The sequence below is a fragment of the Nomascus leucogenys genome, chromosome 1a (genome assembly GCF_006542625.1).
Source record: "Nomascus leucogenys isolate Asia chromosome 1a, Asia_NLE_v1, whole genome shotgun sequence".
Lineage (NCBI taxonomy): Eukaryota > Metazoa > Chordata > Mammalia > Primates > Hylobatidae > Nomascus > Nomascus leucogenys.
In genome coordinates, this window is record NC_044381.1 from 81,931,087 (window position 1) to 81,951,301 (window position 20,215).

At 42.5% G+C, this 20,215-nt stretch overlaps 2 protein-coding genes across 3 annotated transcripts in view; one reads left to right on the forward strand and one right to left on the reverse strand.

The window, feature by feature from the left end:
- FNTB (farnesyltransferase, CAAX box, beta) overlaps positions 1-20,215 on the forward strand; it is a 73,382-nt gene that overhangs the window by 7,055 nt on the left and 46,112 nt on the right. Inside the window, exons 2-3 of the mRNA XM_003267822.4 lie at positions 10,969-11,033; positions 19,034-19,106. Of these exons, the coding sequence (XP_003267870.1) occupies positions 10,969-11,033; positions 19,034-19,106 (138 nt within the window). The remainder of the gene's footprint in view (positions 1-10,968; positions 11,034-19,033; positions 19,107-20,215) is intronic.
- Positions 12,860-20,215, reverse strand: part of MAX (MYC associated factor X) — a 93,293-nt gene continuing 85,937 nt past the window's right edge. For both annotated transcript variants that reach the window (XM_004087158.3, XM_003267819.4), the window contains one exon: positions 12,860-12,984. In XM_004087158.3, the coding sequence (XP_004087206.1) occupies positions 12,904-12,984 (81 nt within the window). In that variant the 3' untranslated portion in view covers positions 12,860-12,903. The remainder of the gene's footprint in view (positions 12,985-20,215) is intronic.

Consider the following 20,215-nt stretch of genomic DNA (forward strand, 5'->3'; position numbering starts at 1 on the left):
GTTTACCACTTACTGAATGGAAACTATTCTCTGCTTTTATTGATTGGATTTCTTTTTTTTTTTTTTTTTTGAGACAGAGTTTCGCTCTTGTCGCCCAGGCTGGAGTGCAGCGGCGCGATCTCCGCTCACTGTAACCTCCGCCTCCCGGGTTCAAGCGATTCTTCTGCCTCAGGCTCCCAAGTACCTGGGATTACAGGCATGTGCTACCACACCCAGCTAATTTTTGTATTTTAGTAGAGATGGGGTTTTACCATGTTGACCAGGCTGGTCTCAAACTCCTGACCTCAAATGATCCACCCACTTCCACCTCCCAGAGTGCTGGGATTACAGGCGTGAGCTACCATGCCTGGCCTAGTGATTGGATTTCTATTGATTAAATGAAAAACTCCATGAAATACCTTTTAAACAGAGCTGTCCAGAATGCAGGCATTTGGTTAGCTCTTCATTTATTGCCATGGCACCTAAGTGTTGGGGACTCTAGTACAGTTACTTGATCCCTGGCCCCTAGAGTCTAACACAATCTCTCCATCATTGAACAATACAAACTAATATACATATAGTTATGCATCACTTAATAACAGTAGAAATACATTGTCAGTAGGAAATTTCCTTGTCATGTGAACATCATAGAGTGTACTTAACACAAATGTAGATGGCATAGCCTAGGCTATATGGTATAGCCTGTTGCTCCTAGGCTACAGGCTACAAACCTACACAGTATGTTACTATACTAAATACTGCAGGCAATTGGAACACAATGGTAAATATTTTTGTATCTAAACATATGTGAATATAGAAAAGGTAAAGTAAAAATATGTTATAAAAGATAAAAAATGATAGACCTATCTAGGGAACTTAGCATGAATGGAGCTTGTGGGACTGGAAGTTGCTCTGGGTGAGTGAGTGAATGAGTGGTGAGTGAATGTGAAGCCCTAGGATATGAGTGTACACTACTATAGACTTTAAAAACACTGTACACTTATTAGTGAGCAGACATTATGAAAAATAAAATAAAAATAAACACGGTATGCTTAAGCTACACTAGATTTATTCATACGCTTTTTTCTTTCAATAATAAATTAAACCTAGCTTACTGTAAGTTATTTACTTCATAAACTTAAAAATTTGTTTTACAGCTTTTTGACCTTTTGTAATAACAGTTTAAAACACAAGCACATTGTACTGCTGTACAAAAATATTTTCTGTATATTCTTATTCTGTAAGCTGTTTTCTACTTTTAAATTTTTTAACTTTCTTTTTACCTTTTAAACTTTTTTGTTAAAAACCAAGACACAAATGCACACATCAGCCTGGACCTAGACAGGGTCAGGATCATCAGTGTCACTGCCTTCCATCTCCACATTTCATCCCACTGGAAGGCCTTCGGGGACAGTAATAGGCATGGAGCTGTCATCTCCTAGGATAATAGTGCATTCTTCAGGAATTCCTCCTGAAGGACCTGCCTCAGGCTGTTTTATAGTTAATTTTTTAAATAAGTAGCGATACACTCTAAAATAATAATATAAAGTATAGTGTAGTAAATATATGAATTAGTAATGTAGTTGTTTATTATCATTATCAAGTGTTAGGTACTGTACATAATTGTATGTGTTATACTTTTATAACACTGGCAGTGCAGTAGGTTTGTTTACACTAGTGTCACCACAGGCATGTGAGTAATGCTTTGTGCTAGAACATTATGAAGGCTGTGTTACTAGGCTGTAGGGATTTTTCAGCTCCATCATAGTCTTACAGGACTACCGTGGAATATGCGGTACGTTGTTGACCAAAACATCCTTATGTGGCGCATTACTTTATTAGTTTATATCATATATACATGTATAGTTTATAAATTGATACATAGTTTATATTATATATTTTAAAGATACATGTGTATATTATACATGTATATATTTTATATATATGCATGTGTGCACATATGTGTATGTATGTATATGTATGTATGTATGTATGTATGTATGTATGTATAAAGCCTGATCAGCAAACTTGAAAACATTCTGTACATAGAAACACCTAGGCCGGGCGCGGTGGCTCACGTTGTATCCAGCACTTGGAGGCGAGGGGCGGATCACGAGGTCAGGAGATCGAGACACGGTGAAACCCGTCTCTAAAAAAAAAAAAAATTAGCCGGGGTGGTGGGGCTGTAGTCCAGCTACTCGGAGAGCTGAGGAGGAAATGCGTGAACCCGGAGGCGGAGCTTGCAGTGAGCCGAACTGGCCACTGCACTCCAGCCTGGCGACAGAGCGAGACTCCGTCTCAAAAAAAAAAAAAAAAAAAAAAAAAAAAAAAAAAAAAAAAAAAAAAAAAAAAACACCTAGCCTGGGGCCAGGTGCAATGGCTCACATCTGTAATCCCTGCACTTTGGGAGGCTGAGGCACGCGAATCACCTGAGGTCAGGAGTTCGAGACCAGCCTGGCTAACATGGTAAAACCCTATCTCTACTAAAAATACAAAAATTAGCCAGGTCTCTTGAACCCGGGAGGTAGAGGTTGCAGTGAGCTGAGATCATGCCATTGCACTCCAGCCTGCATGACAAGAACAAAACTGTCTAAAAAAAAAAAAGAAACAACCAAGCCCTGGGCTGGGCACCGTGTCTCATGCCTGTGATCCCAGCACTTTGGGAGGCTGAGGCAGGAGGACTGCTTGAGGCCAGGAATTTGAGACCAGCCTGTGCAACATGGTGAGGCCCATCTCTATTATAAGAAAGAAAGAAAGAAAGAAAGACAGAGAGGAGAGAGAAAGAAAAGTAAGAAAGAAAAGAAACAGCTAGCCTGTGCCCTATCAGAAGCAGGGGTAAAAACTCAACTCTTGGGTTCCCTTTTTGCCATATCGTGAGTGATGAGTTGCCTCATGATTAGAGAAGGTGAGAGAGGTACTGTTAGGCTTAACATTTGTTAGGTTATACATTAAATAATGGGAGAGCTGGCCTTGGAACCTAACAGTTAGGTGTAACGTTGTGTTGATGGGAAAACAAATAAGGTCTAAAAACCAATGAACTTTGAGAACACAGCTTCTGCGCATGTCGTGGCCTGCCTATCTGTGTAGGTGTGGGGGATGAGGCGTCACAAAACTAAGCACTTTGAAATCCTTTTCTTTTATTTTTCTAGGAAATTTATGGTTAACAAAAGTATAATAGTGTAATTAGCCATTTTTCTGTAACTGAGAATTAACATTTGCTAACATCTTTTTTTTTTTGCTTCTGGTTATTTGTTTAAAGGAAAAGCAATTAGAAATATAGCCAAACCCTCCTTTAACCCTATCCCCAGTTCAGTGTGCCTCCCACCCTTCCCAGAAGCAGCCCTTATCGTAAGTTGTTTGTGCATCCTTCCACTTCACTTTTAATCCTTTTATGCATTCATAAACAACTGGATTTGTGTTTTTAAAAATTCACATAAATTGTCACACTGCCATTTTGCCTTTTTTCATTTCACAGTAAAAAAAAATAGAAACAATCTTGCTTGATCAGTTGGAGTCTTGTCAGATTTCTCTTATGGTCATAATTCTGGAAAGACAATCTCCCTTCAGGATAGTGAGAGGGTCCTGAATTCTGTTAAGATGTAGGTGTAAAGGATAACCAGCAATTTATTCCGGAGGTCACAAGATTTAGAGCTTTCTCAATTACTCCTGTAGATAACATCCCAATTGCAGAACCTAAGATTGGCTGTTTGAGATGTCTTTGCAGATTTTTGCATTTCTGACTGGCTGGCTCCACATAGACCGGTCCTGTGGCCCCACCCACAGGCTCAGTGCAGGAGGACCATCTTCCTTCCACATCCCTATGATTTCATCCCCAACCAATCAACATTCCCATTCCCTAACCGCCTGCCCACCAAACTATCCTTGAAAAACCTCCAAACCTTTGGGAAAATTGATTTGAGTAATAACTCTGTCTCCAGTGTGGTGTGGCCAGCTGCATGTCAGTTAAAGTCTTTCTTTATTGCAAGGCTGTGGTCTCAGTGAATTGATTTTGTCGGTGCAGCAAGCTGGAAGAACCCGTTGGGCGATTACAAAATGAGCAAATCTCAAAGAGGTGGCATAGACTTCAGGCTTAACTACCATGTTCAGCTGAAACAAAGAAGGATGTTGGGGAGGCCCGGAATGGGGAGATGACCGGGAAAAGCACAGTAAACAAGGATAAGGTTTGTTATGCAGATTTAGGCAGGTGCCTTCTCCATTGGTAAGAGTTCCTAGTGGCTTAGAGTCATCCTTGTCTCCCTGGTTCAGAAAGAGAGGCAAATGGAGATTTCCTTTTATAGATGTAATTTTCCCTTACAAATGAGGTAACTTCTACTCTGTTTTCAGAGCTTTTCCTTTGTCTGCTGTTTCTCAAAATAATCAGCTCAAAATAATCCTTATGCCAAAGAAGCCTATCGTGGGAAGACATATTCTGGTCTCCTACGGTCATATTTTGAGGTGGCATATTCTGGTCTCCTGCACATTCAAAATGTTAGGTTATTTAGAGAAATTTTTGTTTGTTAAACATTTAAAAAGATTTGTTACCTTTGTTTATCCTTTACTAGTTGAGAAGAAAAGTACGTTACTGTTTTTTAAATTAATTATGAATGAAGAAAGTACTATTTGAGGTAAAACTTTACTCATCAACCTCTGAGCTGAAATTTAGTGACCATTGCCACTACTAAAAATCTTGTTTTGTCAAACTTTCAACCTAAATTAACAGAGAGAGGCTCTCTAAAAGAACATGACACTTATTTGGGAATAGTGTATTGCAACAGGAATCTTTGTGCCACAGTAAACTGTGCATATTCAAGGAGGTAAAGGAAGACAAAGGTTTTTCAAGGAATAATGAGGATTATATAATTCTTTTAAGATAATTATTATTGGCTACAAGGATCAGTAACAAGTGTGACCAGTCTGAGATTGGAAAGGCAATTGCTGGACAGATGTCCTCGTGGAAATATTTTTTGTATAAAGTTGTGATGACCTTTGTGCAGGGTCGTGGTTTTTACAGAGTCATTTGGGATAGTTTTTGTTAATCAGGCATTGATGCATGAGAACCCTCTCTTCATAGCTGTCCCCGGCTTTATTTGTCAGGATTTTTAAAGACAAGTGACTCCATTTTGATTCTGACAATGTTCACAAACATTAGCATTGCATCAGAATCCACTCAGGACTTGTTAAAAGAAGTTGGGTGGACCCCGCCCGCTAAGTGAATCTATAGGTATATACTGAGGATACCTGAGAATTTACATTTCAAACAAGTTTAACTTAGTTTCTGGAGAACTTGTTTCTTGAGTAAGAGGAATGGTTTCTATGACTCATAGCAGCATTATTCATAATAGCCAAAAAATGGAAACAGCCAAAATGTCCACCGGCTGATAAACTGGTAAACGAAATGTGATAGATCTACACAATGGAATATTATTTGGTGAAATAATATGAATAAAAAGAAACGGAGTACTGGCACATGCTACAGCATAGATGAGCTTTGAAAACATTGTGAAAGAAGCAAGCCACAAAGGACCACAGCTTTTATGATTCCATTTATATACAATTCCAAACAGGTAAATTTATAGATAGTAAATTAGTGGGCCAGGCACGGTGGCTCATGCCTGTAATCCCAGCACTTTGGGAGGCCAAGGTGCATGGATCACTTGAGGTCAGGAGTTTGAGACCAACCTGGCCAACATGGCGAAACCCGTCTCTACTAAAAATACAAAAAATTAGCCGGGCGTGGTGGTGGGTGCCTCTAATCCCAGCTACTTAGGAGGCTGAGGCAGGAGAATCGTTTGAACCCGGGAGGCAGAGGTTACAATGAGCCAAGATCACACCACTGCACTCCAGCCTGGGCAACAGAGTGAGACTCCATCTCAAAAACAAAGAAAGTAAATTAGTGGTTAGCAGTGGGGAGAATGATAAATTGGATTTGATGCTTAAGAGGTGTGGGGTTACTTTTCAGGGGAGTGAAATGTTCTAAAATTGATTGTGATGGATGCACAAATCTATGAATATGCTAGAAGTCATTGATTTGTGCAGTTTAAATGAGTGAGTTGAAAGGTATATGAATTATATCTCAATAAAGCTGTTAAAAAAATACACCAGTTCTTAGTTCTCCATGGGACCTATTAAGAAAAAAAAGAGGCCAGGCGCGGTGGCTCAAGCCTGTAATCCCAGCACTTTGGGAGGCCGAGGCGGGCGGATCACGAGGTCAGGAGATCAAGGCCATCCTGGCTAACACGGTGAAACCCCGTCTCTACTAAAAATACAAAAAATTAGCCAGGCATGTTGGCGGGCGCCTGTAGTCCCAGCTACTCGGGAGGCTGAGCCAGGAGAATGGCGTGAACCCGGGAGGCGGAGCTTGCAGTGAGCTGAGATTGTGCCACTGCACTCCAGCCTGGGTGACAGAGCAAGACTCCATCTCAAAAAAAAAAAAAAAGAAAAAAGAAAAAAAAGAGAAATATACCAGAATATACTAGTTCTTAAGAGAAAATTATTCATTGTTATGAACAGCTGACCTGTAATACACAGATAGTCATCAGAATTCATAACTTGACTTTTCAGATATGAGGCAGTTACTAACTGCATTGGAAAATCACTTGTTCATTCTGAAGAAATGAATAGGAACTCCAAAGAGAAGGACACTATGTTGGGAAAATTTTAAGCATTTTCCACCTTGCAGTATGACATATTTCCATGTTTTTGTCCAGTGTCTTAGCTTAGAAATAAACCTCCATTTTTCTTGCGCTGTACTTGGCTGCTTTCCCGCAAGAAAGCTGAAGATAGGACTTCTGATTAAGGAGTTCCTGGCTGGGATCTTTCCTTCCTAGGCATCTAAGTGCCAGAATGCCAAGGGGAAGATGGGTTCATGCATTAGCCTTTGAATATTATTAAGTCATATGGATTTGAATAGGCTTGTATTGGGGTAAAGGAAGTGAATTTTCTTCCCACTTGATTTTGTGTCATTCAGAATTCGTTAACTCACTTAGATAAAACAGTACAGTTGGTCCTCCGTATCCGTGGGTTCTGCATCTGTGGATTCAGCCAACCACAGATCAAAAATGTTTGGAAAAAAAATTGTGTCTTTACTGAATAAGTAAAAACTTATTTTCTTGTTATTATGTCAATCTAAAAGGAAGAAGCTCAGGCAAAGTTAATGTAAGTAGAAAGTTTATTTGGGCCAAGCTTGAAGATTGTAACCCAAGAGCATAGATTCAAGTTGCCCTGAATATACACTCTAATTAGCAACAGTTACAAGTAGGTTTTTAAAGGACAAGAATAGTTACCCAGGGCCAGGCGAGGTGGCTCACGCCTGTAATCCCAGCACTTTGGGAGGCTGAGACCGACAGATCATGAGGTCAGGAGATCGAGACCATCCTGGCTAATACAGTGAAACCCCATCTCTACTAAAAATACAAAAAATTAGCTGGGCATGGTGGCACACACCTGTAGTCCCAGCTACTCGGGAGGCTGAGGCGGGAGAATCACTTGAACGCAGGAGGTGGAGGTTGCAGTGAGCTGAGATCGCACCACTGCACTCCAGCCTGGCAGAGCCAGACTCCGTCCCAAAAAAAAAAAAAAAAAAAAAGAATAGTTACCCCAAAAAGCTGACTAAAAGAAAAATAAAAGAAGAGGCGATTCCTAAATTGTTTACCAAGACTTTACATTAAAATTACATAAGGTATACATTATTCTTCATATCACAAATTCCAGGGACATGAAGATAATGGATGAGGCAGCTAGGGAGGAATGAAATGCCTTTAAACAACTGCCCCCGGACATGGGTGTTGGGAGCATAAATGAAGTCCTATACTTGGTCTCTCTGGGCCTGATCAATTTTGCATACCTCACATAACTCAGACTGCTCTGAGCTATTTTTCTTTTCTCAATTGCAGTTATATTGTACTAGGAGGTATTATAAGTAATCTAAAGATGATTTAAAATACAGGCATGCACTATATAACAATCAACAGACTACATATACCACAGTGGTCTGGAAAGATTATAGTACTGTATTTTCACTCTACCTTTTCTATGTTTAGATACTTTTAAATATACAAAGGCTTCCTATTGTGTTACATTTGCCTACAGTATTCAGTACAGTACTATGCTGTACAGGTCTGTGGCCCAGGAGCAGTAGGCCACACTATACAGCCTACGTGTGTGGTAGGCTATACCACCCAGGTTGGTGTTGAGTATACTCTGATGTTCCCACCATGATGAAATCACCTAAGAAGGTGTCTCTCAGAATGCATCCCTGTAGTTAAGCTACTTGTGATTATATGGGAGGGTTGTATAGGTTTTGTGCAAATACTCCAGCATTTTGTATCAAGGACTTGAGCATCCACAGATTTTGGTATCCTGGGAGATCCTGGAACCAATCCCCAATGGATACTGAGGGATGATGGTATATCATAGGCAAATCTTTATTTAATGATCTTACCAATTTCTTGTATATTTTTCTATCCCATTCAGCTTATAGGCATGACTAAGAAATGCAGTCTGTGTTTCATTTAGGCTGGTGCTTTATTTTAGCTGCATGAGTGTCGGGAATGGAAAAAGAATTATGATGATTCTGGGACAACTTTCTTATTCCTCCCAAGTCAGATTCTCATGGTGACGTCTGTCTGTTTTTTGAAGTACTGTAACCTTTTAAACAGATCATCCCTCAAATTCATGTTCAAAAGCAAATATCAAAGCATATTCTAAAACCAGATGTAAATTAATTTTAGATTGGCTGCCATTTTAGATGATTCATATCACTGCTCCCCTCATCGTCACAGATAATTCTTGCATGCTTCTCAAAGGGACTAGGAGCTCTACCTCAATGGGTGTTTTGGAAATAAATGACTCAATTTTGAAGTTTCCCAGGGAGATTTTTATGTATCTTGAAATCTCAACAAAAACATGTCTCACTATAAAGATTAGGAATGCCAAGGAAGGCGAACCCCAATCCTGTTAACCAGACGCTCCCTCATTACTATACCTTGTATACTGGGGCTCTCCCGTAAGACCACATTGTGACTACAACCATTGCCTGATGCACTCAGCAAGTCAATACACCAAGGGGTTGGCTGGGCGTGGTGGCTCATGCCTGTAATCCCAGCACTTTGGGAGGCCGAGGCGGGTAGATCACCTGAGGTCAGGAGTTCGAGACCAGCCTGGCCAACATGGTGAAACCTCATCTCTACTAAAAATACAAAAATTAGCTGGGCGGGGTGGTGAGCGCCTGTAATCCTAGCTACTTGGGAGGCTGAGGCAGGAGAATCGCTTGAACCCGGGAGGCGGAGGTTGCGGTGAGCCAAGATCATGCCGCTACATTCCAGCCTGGATGACAGAGACTCTGTCTCAAAAATAATAATAATAATAAAATAAAAAAAAGAAAAACGGGGGTTGCAGCAGAGAAGGAGGTTTAGTCATAGGGTCACCTGATGAGGAGATGGGAAGAATCTTCAAATCCCTCCTTGAGGAATTTGGGGTTAGGGCTTTTAAGGGTTTTGGAGTGGGCTGAAGTGTGGAGTGAGGAGTTCGTTGATTGATTGAAAAGTGTAGGGTGAAGTCATTGACAGGGAGATAAGGAAGCTGTATTCTCAGGCAGATCCTGTTCCTCTGTGGGGGTTTTCAAACTGATTGCTGGACTTCAAAGTATGAAAAACATCTTAGATGATCCTTAAACAAAAGTCTTATGATTCTAATGTCAGAGATCCTGGCTCTTTAGGAATGATGGGATACAAATGGTCAGACGTTTAGCAACCAGGAAGTGGGCTGAAGTGCAGCCTGATTCATGCTTAATTACAACTGTATTTCTGTCCAGAACCCAGCATGCAATTTTTGTCAACCATGTGGGGCGATTTTAGCATTATGGTGTGGTCTTCAGAAGAGAAAGATCTGATTTCTTTTGTGACCTGACTTTCTGAGATCCTTCATTTTATGGGACTGTGGAGTCCTGTGTGTGACGTAGGACCAGAATTTGCTATTTGTTTTGGTGTTTCAACAATTGATGTTGTTATAAATCTCCCTGACGATTTTAATATTTTAACTGTTCAGTTTTACGATAAGAAGCATGACTGTTGGCAGAAACTAATTAAGTATTTGAGAGTGGTGAGTTAATGAACATCCAAACAACTTCATAGAGCAGGAAGAATACATATTTCAAGTGGAGGGGAGAAAAAAAATCATTTTCCCTCTACCCTTCTAATTTCTGGGCTGGAACCACTATAACAAAACAACAGGGTAACAAAAGAAAAACAAGCAGAAGTTTGTTAACGTGTATACTTCATGTATACATAGGAGATACCCAGGGGAAAATGAGTAATTCTGAAAGAGGTGATCTAGAACTCCAGCTTATATAGCATTTTCAACTAAAAACAGAAGATTGTGGGGGAAGCTAGTTACGGGGAGGTGAACAGGACAAGTATGGTAAATAAGAGTAATGTTTGTTACGCAGATTTCAGTAGGTGCCTTCTCCATTGACAATAGTTTCCTCTGATTTAGTCATCCTTCTCTTTTGGTACAGAGAGGGAAACACTCACAAATGGAGATTTCCTTTATAGATGTCAGTTTCCCTCACAAACTGGTATACTCTGTTTTCAGAGCTTCTCCTGTAGCTGCAGTTTCTCAAAATAATCCTTATGCTGTTGAGGCATATTTTTGGGTGGCATATGCTCTCCTACACAAGCAAGAGACATCTGTCTTCATCTGCTCCCAGAGTAACTGGTGCCAGGGAACCAAACACCAAAACTGCCATTAGTTTGGATATTATGGATTCGGTTTCTGGAAAAGTCCATTGTGATGCCAGCATGGTACAGGGGATTCCCTCTCGCCTTGTCCTAAGCCTGTCATCCTGCAGAACCCCTGTCTTACAGTACTGTGAAGTTCCAGACCATACCAACCAACCCTCGCCAATAGGCATTTGTGGCAATAGGAAGAAAAAGCTGATGGAGGTCTCATCTGTATTTGTTTTCTCTCTCCTATCTCCTGCATCCTTACCAGGCAAAAGTAGAAGAAAAGATCCAAGAGGTCTTCAGTTCTTACAAGTTCAACCACTTTGTACCAAGGTAAGCTGTGGTTTGGAGTTTGAGGGGATCTGGGAGAACACCGCCATGAAGAAGCCTTTCTTCTTTCCTCCTTGAGCAAATCTAACCACGGGGAGCATCTGCTGCAAGAATGGTGCTTCTTGTCCTTGTGGTTACCGGGATATGCTAGGACCCCCACTCCTCCCTCTGGTAGAATACTGTTTAGAGCGATTCTCCGCTCGAGCTGAGCTGCCAGGTGTTACATGGGGATCTCCCTCAGTGCCTCAATTCTGAGGTCTGAAGATGGAGAGAGGAATTCCAGGTTTTTGTTTAGTGGTGGCCTGCTGTTCTGGTCTTCAGATAACTCTCAGGTTTTTCTTTTTCTTTTCTTTTTTTTTTTTTTGAGACAGTGTTTCGCTCTTGTTGCCCAGGCTGGGGTGCAGTGGCACGATCTTGGCTCCCTGGAACCTCCACCTCCCAGGTTCAAGTGATTCTCCTGCCTCAGCCTCTCAAGAAGCTGGGATTACAGGCGCCCACCACCACACTCGGCTAATTTTTGTATTTTTAGTAGAGACAGGGTTTCACCATGTTGGCCAGTCTGGTCTTTAACTCCTGACTTCAGGTGATCCACCCACCTCAGCCTCCCAAAGTGCTGGGATTACAGGCATGAGCCACTGTGCCAGGCCCAGATTTTTCTTTTTCATATTGTACTTTGAAACATTTAGAGTCCAGGGAGATGGCAAAGGGTGGATTCCTTTGATGCAGATTATTATTTGACTGGAAAAACATGGGAAGTTTGAGTTTCTCCATGCCTGCTCTCTGTTGGTAATTGTGTAGCATATCCCAAGGATGAAATTTCAAACAAGAAATAGAATGCCTTTTGTTTTCCTTGGAGCTTAGCAAGTTGAAGTCTTCTAAGTCCTGTGAGGTCAGGTATTTTGAAAAGGGAATTATAGGAAGAAATTTATTATTTTATTTGAACCTTTATTTTCTCTTCCAGTGTTTTGTAATATGTCACACTAGAATTTCATAAGGTTATTTCATTCTTGTATTAGTACTTCTCATGCAGTCACAGATTCTTTTTTTGAAACTATTATTTGTTTTATTTCCAGCCATCAGAATTGATCAGTAGCCTAAACTGTGTAGTCACCATTTTATCTTAATGATGGAACTTCCTTCCTTCCTTCCTTCCTTCCTTCCTTCCTTCCTTCCTTCCTTCCTTCCTTCCTTCCTCTCATTCTCTTTCTCTTTTTCTTTCTCTCTTCTCTCTTTCTATCTTTCTCTCTCTCTCTTTCTTTCTCACTTTCTTTCCTTTCTGTCTGCCTTGTCTTGTCCTGTCTTGTCCTGTCCTGTCCAGTCCTGCCCTGCCCTGTCTTGCCCTGTCTTGCTCTGTTGCCCAGGCTGGAGTGCAGTGCCCTGATCATAGCCCACAGCAGCCTTGAACTCCTGCGAGTCCTTTCAGTGCAGCCTCCCCAGTAGCTGGGACTATAGGAACATGTCACCATGCCTATCTTATTTTATTTTTGTTTTTATTTGTTGTAGAGATGGGGGTGTCACTGTGTGGCTCAGGCTTGTCTTGAGCTCCTGGCCTCAAGCAGTCCTCCCAAAGTGCTGAGATTACAGGTGTGAGCCATGGCACCTGGCCGAGAGAACACTTTTCCTTGACATGTCTGAAGAAAGTGTGGTTAGGTCACTGGCTGATTCACTCTGGTTGGGAAGTTGCAGGTCTGAAGTTCAGCCTTTCCTCCTTCATCATGTCTCTCGACTTCTTGAGATCTCCTAACAGACTAAATCCTAGGAAGTCAGTCTCTAGGTACTTCTGCTTACTGCAACGTTATAAATGGGTCCAGCTTTGTTACCTTTGTGTCTTTTTTTTTTTTTTGCCACCATTTCCTTAAGAAACTTTTTCCGATTAGCCATGGCAGAAAACAGTTGGAAAAGGCAAGTGTTCATCGGGAAAGATAGGTGGGAGGGTTAACTTCATCTTCATTCCCTGGGGAAGGAAAGGAGGAAAAATATCAGCTTACTAGTATAGTCTTTCCCTTAACTGCTAAGCCAAATCTCTGCATTAACCCAATGCTCTGACCTCAATAAAATGAATTATTCCTCTTGTCATGAGACACAGCTAGAGATTAGCAAATGACGCCATTTATTTAAACAGCTTGGGAGAACGAGCTCTCTTAAATATAATGGTATCCTTGGCAGTTTGCTGCCTCTAGGCACAAGCTGGTTCAAGCTTAGCTTCCCCAGAGGGGACAAGACTTCATAATGGTGAGGGTATGGGTGATTGCTTTCGGAGGGGCTTTATTGGCGTGGTTGTACCCCCGATGACTCACCCGATTGGGCTGAGTCACTGTCTACTGCCTGGGCTCTGGGGACACACAGCCTCTGTTTCCCACATGAACCTTTGATTATTTGACATTCCCTTTTCACTTACCATCAGGATAGAGCCCTTGGTCTCTTTCATTCGTTTTTTAAAATTTGTTTTTTCTTAGCTCATGAGCTGAAGAAAGACTTTTATTCACACCGAGATATGAGGGAAAATGGGAGGTTATATAGTCTGGGAGGAAGCAGTTGTTTTTTGGGAGTGGTGGAAGATGATATTAAAGGAGTGAAATCCCCTGATTCATAGATGGTAGGTCAGGTATGGGTGGGAAAAAAAAAAAGTGTTCCTCCTGGGTTTGGATCCTTGTGGAAATAGAATATATCAGGGCTCTGGGTTAGTGTCAGGAATTTCACAATTACCCGTTTTACCATTGTTGCCTATGAAATTGAGTGTTTTGAAGGATGCTAATTAATATTGGAGATATTATACATTTTGGCTGAATGGCTGAGTATATAATTCAACATATCAATATAAGGCTGAAGCCAAACATCCCCATCATAGAATGAGCGAGGATACAGGAATAAATTAGAAAATTTATCAGAATTTTAAATTATTATCACAGTCTCAATATTTAATATCTTAATAGTCAAAATTTAAAAGTCTGACACTTTAATACAGGAAGTAACCTTCACTGTTAGCTAAAGTGCATGGTCAGCTGTTAGCAGTAAATCTAGATGGCAAGGCTTGTTTGTGTGTCTGAGGTAATGATGTTGATCAAAAGGGACAGACTCACACACACGTCCAGGACCACAGACCACGCACAGGTCCAGGGATGCCTGTGATGATGCTGAAGTCGGCATTTGCCTATTCAGTGTTCCAGGGCCAAAGCTGAATAGCAGACTGGGTTGAAAGTCAAGGCTGGAGCTGAATGTCAGTACATTCTATAATTAATCCCCTTCCCAGAAATGATTTTCTTCTCTAAGGTTGTGACTGTCTACCTGGAGTGAGGTAGTCAGTCCCAAGGAGCTTTTTGACCATGCTCTTCATGGTTTTGTTTATTCATATCTGCTTTCCCATGAAAATTCATTTTTTCTTCCCTGTGAGTATTGTCACGTTTTCACACCCTTTTGAATGTACCCTTTTGCATTTATCACCTTGGCTTTAATAAGAAACCTGAAATGCATAAACTACACAGATACCTCGCTCACATGTAATTTTAAAATTTGTTTTCTCCTGGGCACAGGAGCCTGGTGCTTCTCAGAAGTGAGAAATATTTATAATGTCCCTGTGCTAATAGAGCCCTGGAGGTTAAGTGCTGACAATGGCTCTGAAGCCAGAATGCTCTGAGTTAAAGTTCTTAAAGCAGGTCTCTCACAGGCACCAGCTTAGCTCCCGTGTTTTCTACCATTCCTGTATGTGATACAATTTTAGAATTTCCCAGATCCTGAGCAGGTAGAGGATGTATTCCCTTCTTACTGTTGTTCTTTCCAAGGTCTCACAAATAAGTTCACCTTTCCTCGATTGCTTTATTACTTACATGCCAGGTGCTTACTTTTTGACTAGAGAGGCCCCTGGTTTTAGTGAGTTTAGAAAATCCCCAGGAACCAACAATGGACTGAATCCCCTGTCCTCTCATCTGTCACAGTCAAATGCATGTTTCCCAGGATGGCCCAGGTTTGGGGGGAGGAAGTGGCTTTGCTCTCATTCCATTCTGCTGCCTTTCTGTGATCCTCTCTTTCAGCAGCAGTATCTAGAGAGTCTCCAAAGGACAGGACACTCTGCTGGGCTCAGGGAAGCCAGCATGAGCAAGGCTAGCCCTGGGCCTGCCCCTGCTGTGCTCTTGGTCTAGTGGAGGAGGTGGACATTAAACAAATGAACACAAATACACAGTTACCAATGGGATAGTTTGAGAGAGAGAATCACTGGGAGAATCTAATTTGGATTTGGAAGTTGGGGAAGGCTTCTTAGAGAAAGTGACATTTAAGCTGAATCTGTAGGTGGAATAGGGGTGGCTAACTTAAAGGATGAGGAGAGTGTTCCAGGCAGAGGGAACAGCATGTGCTAAAGCCAGGAGACTGAAAGGAGCGGAGCTCAAAGAAGGCAGCATGACCAGAGCTCAGGGGCGGAGATGAGGTTGGGGAGTAGTGTGGGTGGAGGCACATTATGAAGAGTCTGGAAACCCAGTGGGCTCACCCCTCAGAAGAAATTCTATTTAAATCATTACCCAGTACACACAGATGTGTAAATTCCTTCTCAGACAGTGGAAACCTGACTTCCCATAGCCTTAACAGATTTACCCACTTGCTGTCCTGTCACCCTCTGCACAGTGACACGGGGCCCTCCTCATCCACTTGAGCTGACAGCCTGCATCCCACCCTGCACCCCCTCACGTCCTCCACGAAGCCTGTCTTATTCTGCTCCATGTAATTGAATGGTTTTGGGGCTGAATTGTTCAGGTAAAAATAGGAAGAGCTCTACCTTTTCTTTCTTAACTTCCTACACAGAAAAGATTTTTGGATAGAGGTGAGTTGAGAATGAAGGACCGGTGAGGGTATTAGTCGGCTTGGGCTGCCATAACACAGTATCACAGATGGGGTGCATTAAACCACAGAGATTTATTTTTTCACAGTTCTGGAGGCTGGAAGTCTAAGACCAAGGTGTCAGCAGGCTTGGTTTCTCCTGAGGCTGCTGACTGGCTTCACCAACATGTTATACTTCTTAATTTCACTGGCCCTTCACTAACTGCCTTTCAATCCTTTTATTCGTCTCATGTAGATTCCCTAACACACCCACTACAGTGGCACTCCACAGCTCTCCCACCATCATGATTCCTAGTTCCTGAGAAAATCGAGGCTGACCCACCTACTTTCCTGTTTCCTCCTTCCCTCATCAGAGACCTATATTTCGCTTGCTTCATACCCATCATTTCTTGTTCAAAGAATGTAGCATCCTTCCTTATTCTAGGCTCACCTCTCCTACTATACCCTCATCCCAGCCCTCCTCTATCCTCTTTACAGACCTTCCCTATGGATTTCCTCTGAGCTTTTGCATTTTTAATGTGGAATTTCTCTGCTTACTGCCTTGTACTTTTGATTCAGCTGAACTAAACTAACTCAAATGTGTCATGATATTTTCTTCATTTTGCCTGCTTAACTCATGTCCTTCCAGCCTTAACCTCAATGCTATTCCCTTTGGGAAGAGTTTTCCGACCCTCCATCTGTTCCCATGGCTGATCACAGCGTTTATTGGATAGGGCTCTGCTTGTCATTTTCACATCTGTGTCCACCTCTGGACTGTCGCTCTAGGGTACAGAGCAGCCTCTACCCCAGTGCTGGACACTCTGCCCACACAGATGGGTGCTCCCTGCGTCCTGAGTGGACTTTTCTGAAAGAGAAACTGAGTCTGGCCTTCTCTTGTTTACAGTTTGCCTTCACCTCTGCTCTGAATGTTCTTGGAGGTCTCCCGCCCTTCTGTGGTTTGTTTTCTTTTCCCCTCAGTCTTGCTGCAGCATCTGCCACTGTTAAACACCTTCCTGAAATTCTCTCCTCCCTGATGGCCTGTGACATGACACTTCCTTTGCTCTTCCCCAGCATATGTAAACTCTCCTGTTTCTGTCCTTTACTGGCTCCTCCAAACGCTTAGAGATGGGTCTTCCCATAGTTTTGCTTTCAAACTTCTCTCTCTGCCCTCTCACCTTCTGTGGCTTCACCTGTCACTTGCATGCAGACAAATGCTTCCCAGTCTGTGTGTGTAACCTGAATCCCTCTCCTGAGCCTCACGTGTGCGTCCAGCAGCCTGATTGACATCCTCACCTGAATGCACTTCCAGCATCCTAAAACCCACACATCCAAAAGTTGGCTGATCACGGGTCACACACTAGTTTGGGCTCTAAGTAGCCCCAACTGGGTCAGCTCCTCAGAGCTTCTAACCCTGTCTCCCCACCCCATCTGTCTGCCCACTGCAGTGTTTTCAGTTACTTCAGTTTGTAAATACACACTGAGTACCTACTGTTTTTCTAAAGCACAGTTCTGATCATTTCTTTTCTCATCTCAAAAACCTTCAGGACTTCCCTTTACCTAGTAAATTGAGTAGAAATGCCTCAGTCAGCATCCCAGATCCTTGTTTTTTTTAAAAAAGAAAGGTCCTAGCTGCTTTTCTCCCATTCCTCTTTTATCCCTGTATTGAGGCCAGATTCTCCCACCTGTCACTCCTCTTGCACGCTTTATACCTGTGCTGCATAGTAGAGTAGCCATTAGCTACCTGCAGCTATTGAAACTTGAATTAAAATTTTCTCCTTCTGCCAGGGCCACTCATCGCACATTCCTCCTTTTTCACACAAACTTTCCTGATCATTCCTTTCTTCATGAGATATCCCCTCCCTTTTGAGCCTCAGTAGTATTTTATGTTTTTCTCTTACAAAACCTACCCATTCTTTCCTTGTAGCCTGTGATATACTTACCTCATTTCTGAATTGGAAGAGTTTTTGAGGTAAAGACCACATGAAGGGCTGGGCGTGGTGGCTCACGCCTGTAATCCCAGCATTTTGGGAGGCCGAGGTGGGTGGATTACCTGAGGTCAGGAGTTCAAGACCAGCCTGGCCAACATGGTGAAACCCCTATCTCCACTAAAAATACAAAAATTAGCTGGGTGTGGTGGCACGTGCCTGTAATCCCAGCTACTCAGGCGGCTGAGGCAGGAGAATAGCTTGAACCTAGGAGGTGGAGGTTGCAGTAAGCTGAAATCACACCACTGCACTCCAGCCTGGGTGACAGAGCGAGGCTCCATCTCAGCAAAAAAAAAAAAAAGACTACATGAAGGCTCTTATTCTGAGCCAAGTACAGTGGGAATTTGATAAACAATTGTGGAATTGACTACCTAGCAAAAGGAATGGTTCTCTTTCCCTTGTTTCTGTAATCTGCAAGTGCAGGGAACATCTTGACAATCTGTGCTTTTTCCTTCCTTCCCTAGTCACACAGGCTCTTCTGCCAGACCAAGAAAGAAGTGCAGCCTTTGTGCTTTGCCCGCCTGTGCAGGTGGCCATGGGCAGCACATTCCATCTTAAAGCCAGTATTGCTGACTTGAAAGCCAAGGACAGCGACTGGCTGCAGAACACGGTCCTCTGGCCAGGGCCATGGGTCACACGTGGGAGGTGGAATTTCAGGGAGGGAATAATAGATGATAACTGAGAGGCAGGCAGGGTGTAAACTACGGGCCTTGGAGAAATCATCCCAGAAGGGGTGACTGAAATGACAGCGGCTGAGGCAGGGAAGTGGCGAGGCTCAGATTTAAATTGCTTATAGGATGGGGAGCCATAAAGATATCTGTTCTTAGATGCTGGAGGAAGTTTCTGGGTGGACTGTCATTGCCTGGCTGCGTGTGCTCATTGCGGCTTTTCTGTTAGCCCAAAGTCACTGCCTTTAGGAGACAATCGCACTCAAAATGTCAGCTGGCATGGTTTTCAGATGCTTTAGAGACATTCTTTTCTCTAGTTTAGAGAAGCTCTAAACTAGAGCTTCTAAAAAGAAGCTTGACAAGAGCTTCTTTTCTCTGGTTTAGTTGCTCTTTGGAACCAGAGAAGTTGCTGGTTATCCAATCAGTGACTGCAGGGGGACATCCTGAAGCTGAGTGTGTACCTGTGTGTGTGTACGTGCATATACGTGTGTATGGTGGAAGCATAAGCTATTAGAATGGGCTTATAAGCTGTTTGTCTTTCCAGGCTTGTTTTGCAGAGGGAGAAGCACTTCCATTATCTGAAAAGAGGCCTTCGACAACTGACGGATGCCTATGAGGTAAACACATTACCCAGGAACTCTTGCTGTCAAATTATCCGCCAAATCTTCCTCCTTTTTCTATTTAAACGTAAAAGACTGTTGGGGCCGACCTGTTGCAGAGTCACTCTTTGTTCTTTGTGGCTCTGGCAGGAGGTAGGGTGCTGTCACAGAGCTGGGACTCCAGCCCTGAAAGGGCAGAACCTAGTCTCTTCCAGAGTGTGTGGAGCACCCTAGATAGGATGGGGCTTTCTTCTGTTACTAGATGATGACTGAGGGGTTCACGTGCTTTATCTAGACCTCCTTGACAGCTGGCTAAAAGCCAGTTACCTGTTCACCCTTAACCCTTTGCCCTGTAAGCTGATTTAATTTCTTGCTCATTTATTGAGGGCTGTTGTCCAAACCTGTTAAGTCTGTATCATGATGGTTACAAATTGTCCAACTTCACCACTCCTTCTAGTACATTACTTTTCATATCTTCATTAAAGAGACAAAAAACCCTTTCTTGTAATAAGATCTAATTTCTATACTGACTAGAGGACCAGTATAGAGAGTGGTCCTTGCAATTTAACACTACTATTTAAGAGGAGATCTTTAATATTTCCCAGAGCAACCTCAGGGCTGGGTGACGGTGGAGGGGGACAGATGTTGGATGGGATTGAGTGGCAGGCAAAGGGTGAATGTGAACAGGAAGGCTCCAATCTTTCTGCCCTGCTTAACATAGAGCGGCATCTCTATTTTTAATCTGTTTTTTATTTGGGTTCCACATTTGATTATTTGTGGCAATGATTTGCCAACTCAAATGCCTGTAGGGCCCAGGCAGGCAGCATAAATCAGTGAGGTGGGCTGCATGGAGACTGAGGCTAACTGGAGAACCCGTGCCTTTGCTCCGTTCCCACCCATTGCTGCCATCTAGGAATGCAGACCCAGGGTTGCCAAATCATCTTTCTTTTTTTTTTTTTTTTTCTCCAAATGAAGCTGGAAATCCACGTTTTCATGTGACTCTCCTGACAAATGTTGTAGCTACTTCCAATTAAACAATACACATCCATGGGCTGGATTTGGCCTGTGGGCTATGAATTTTCAATCCTTGACTCAAGTTCTCAATAGTTATGATACAGTTGGTACCA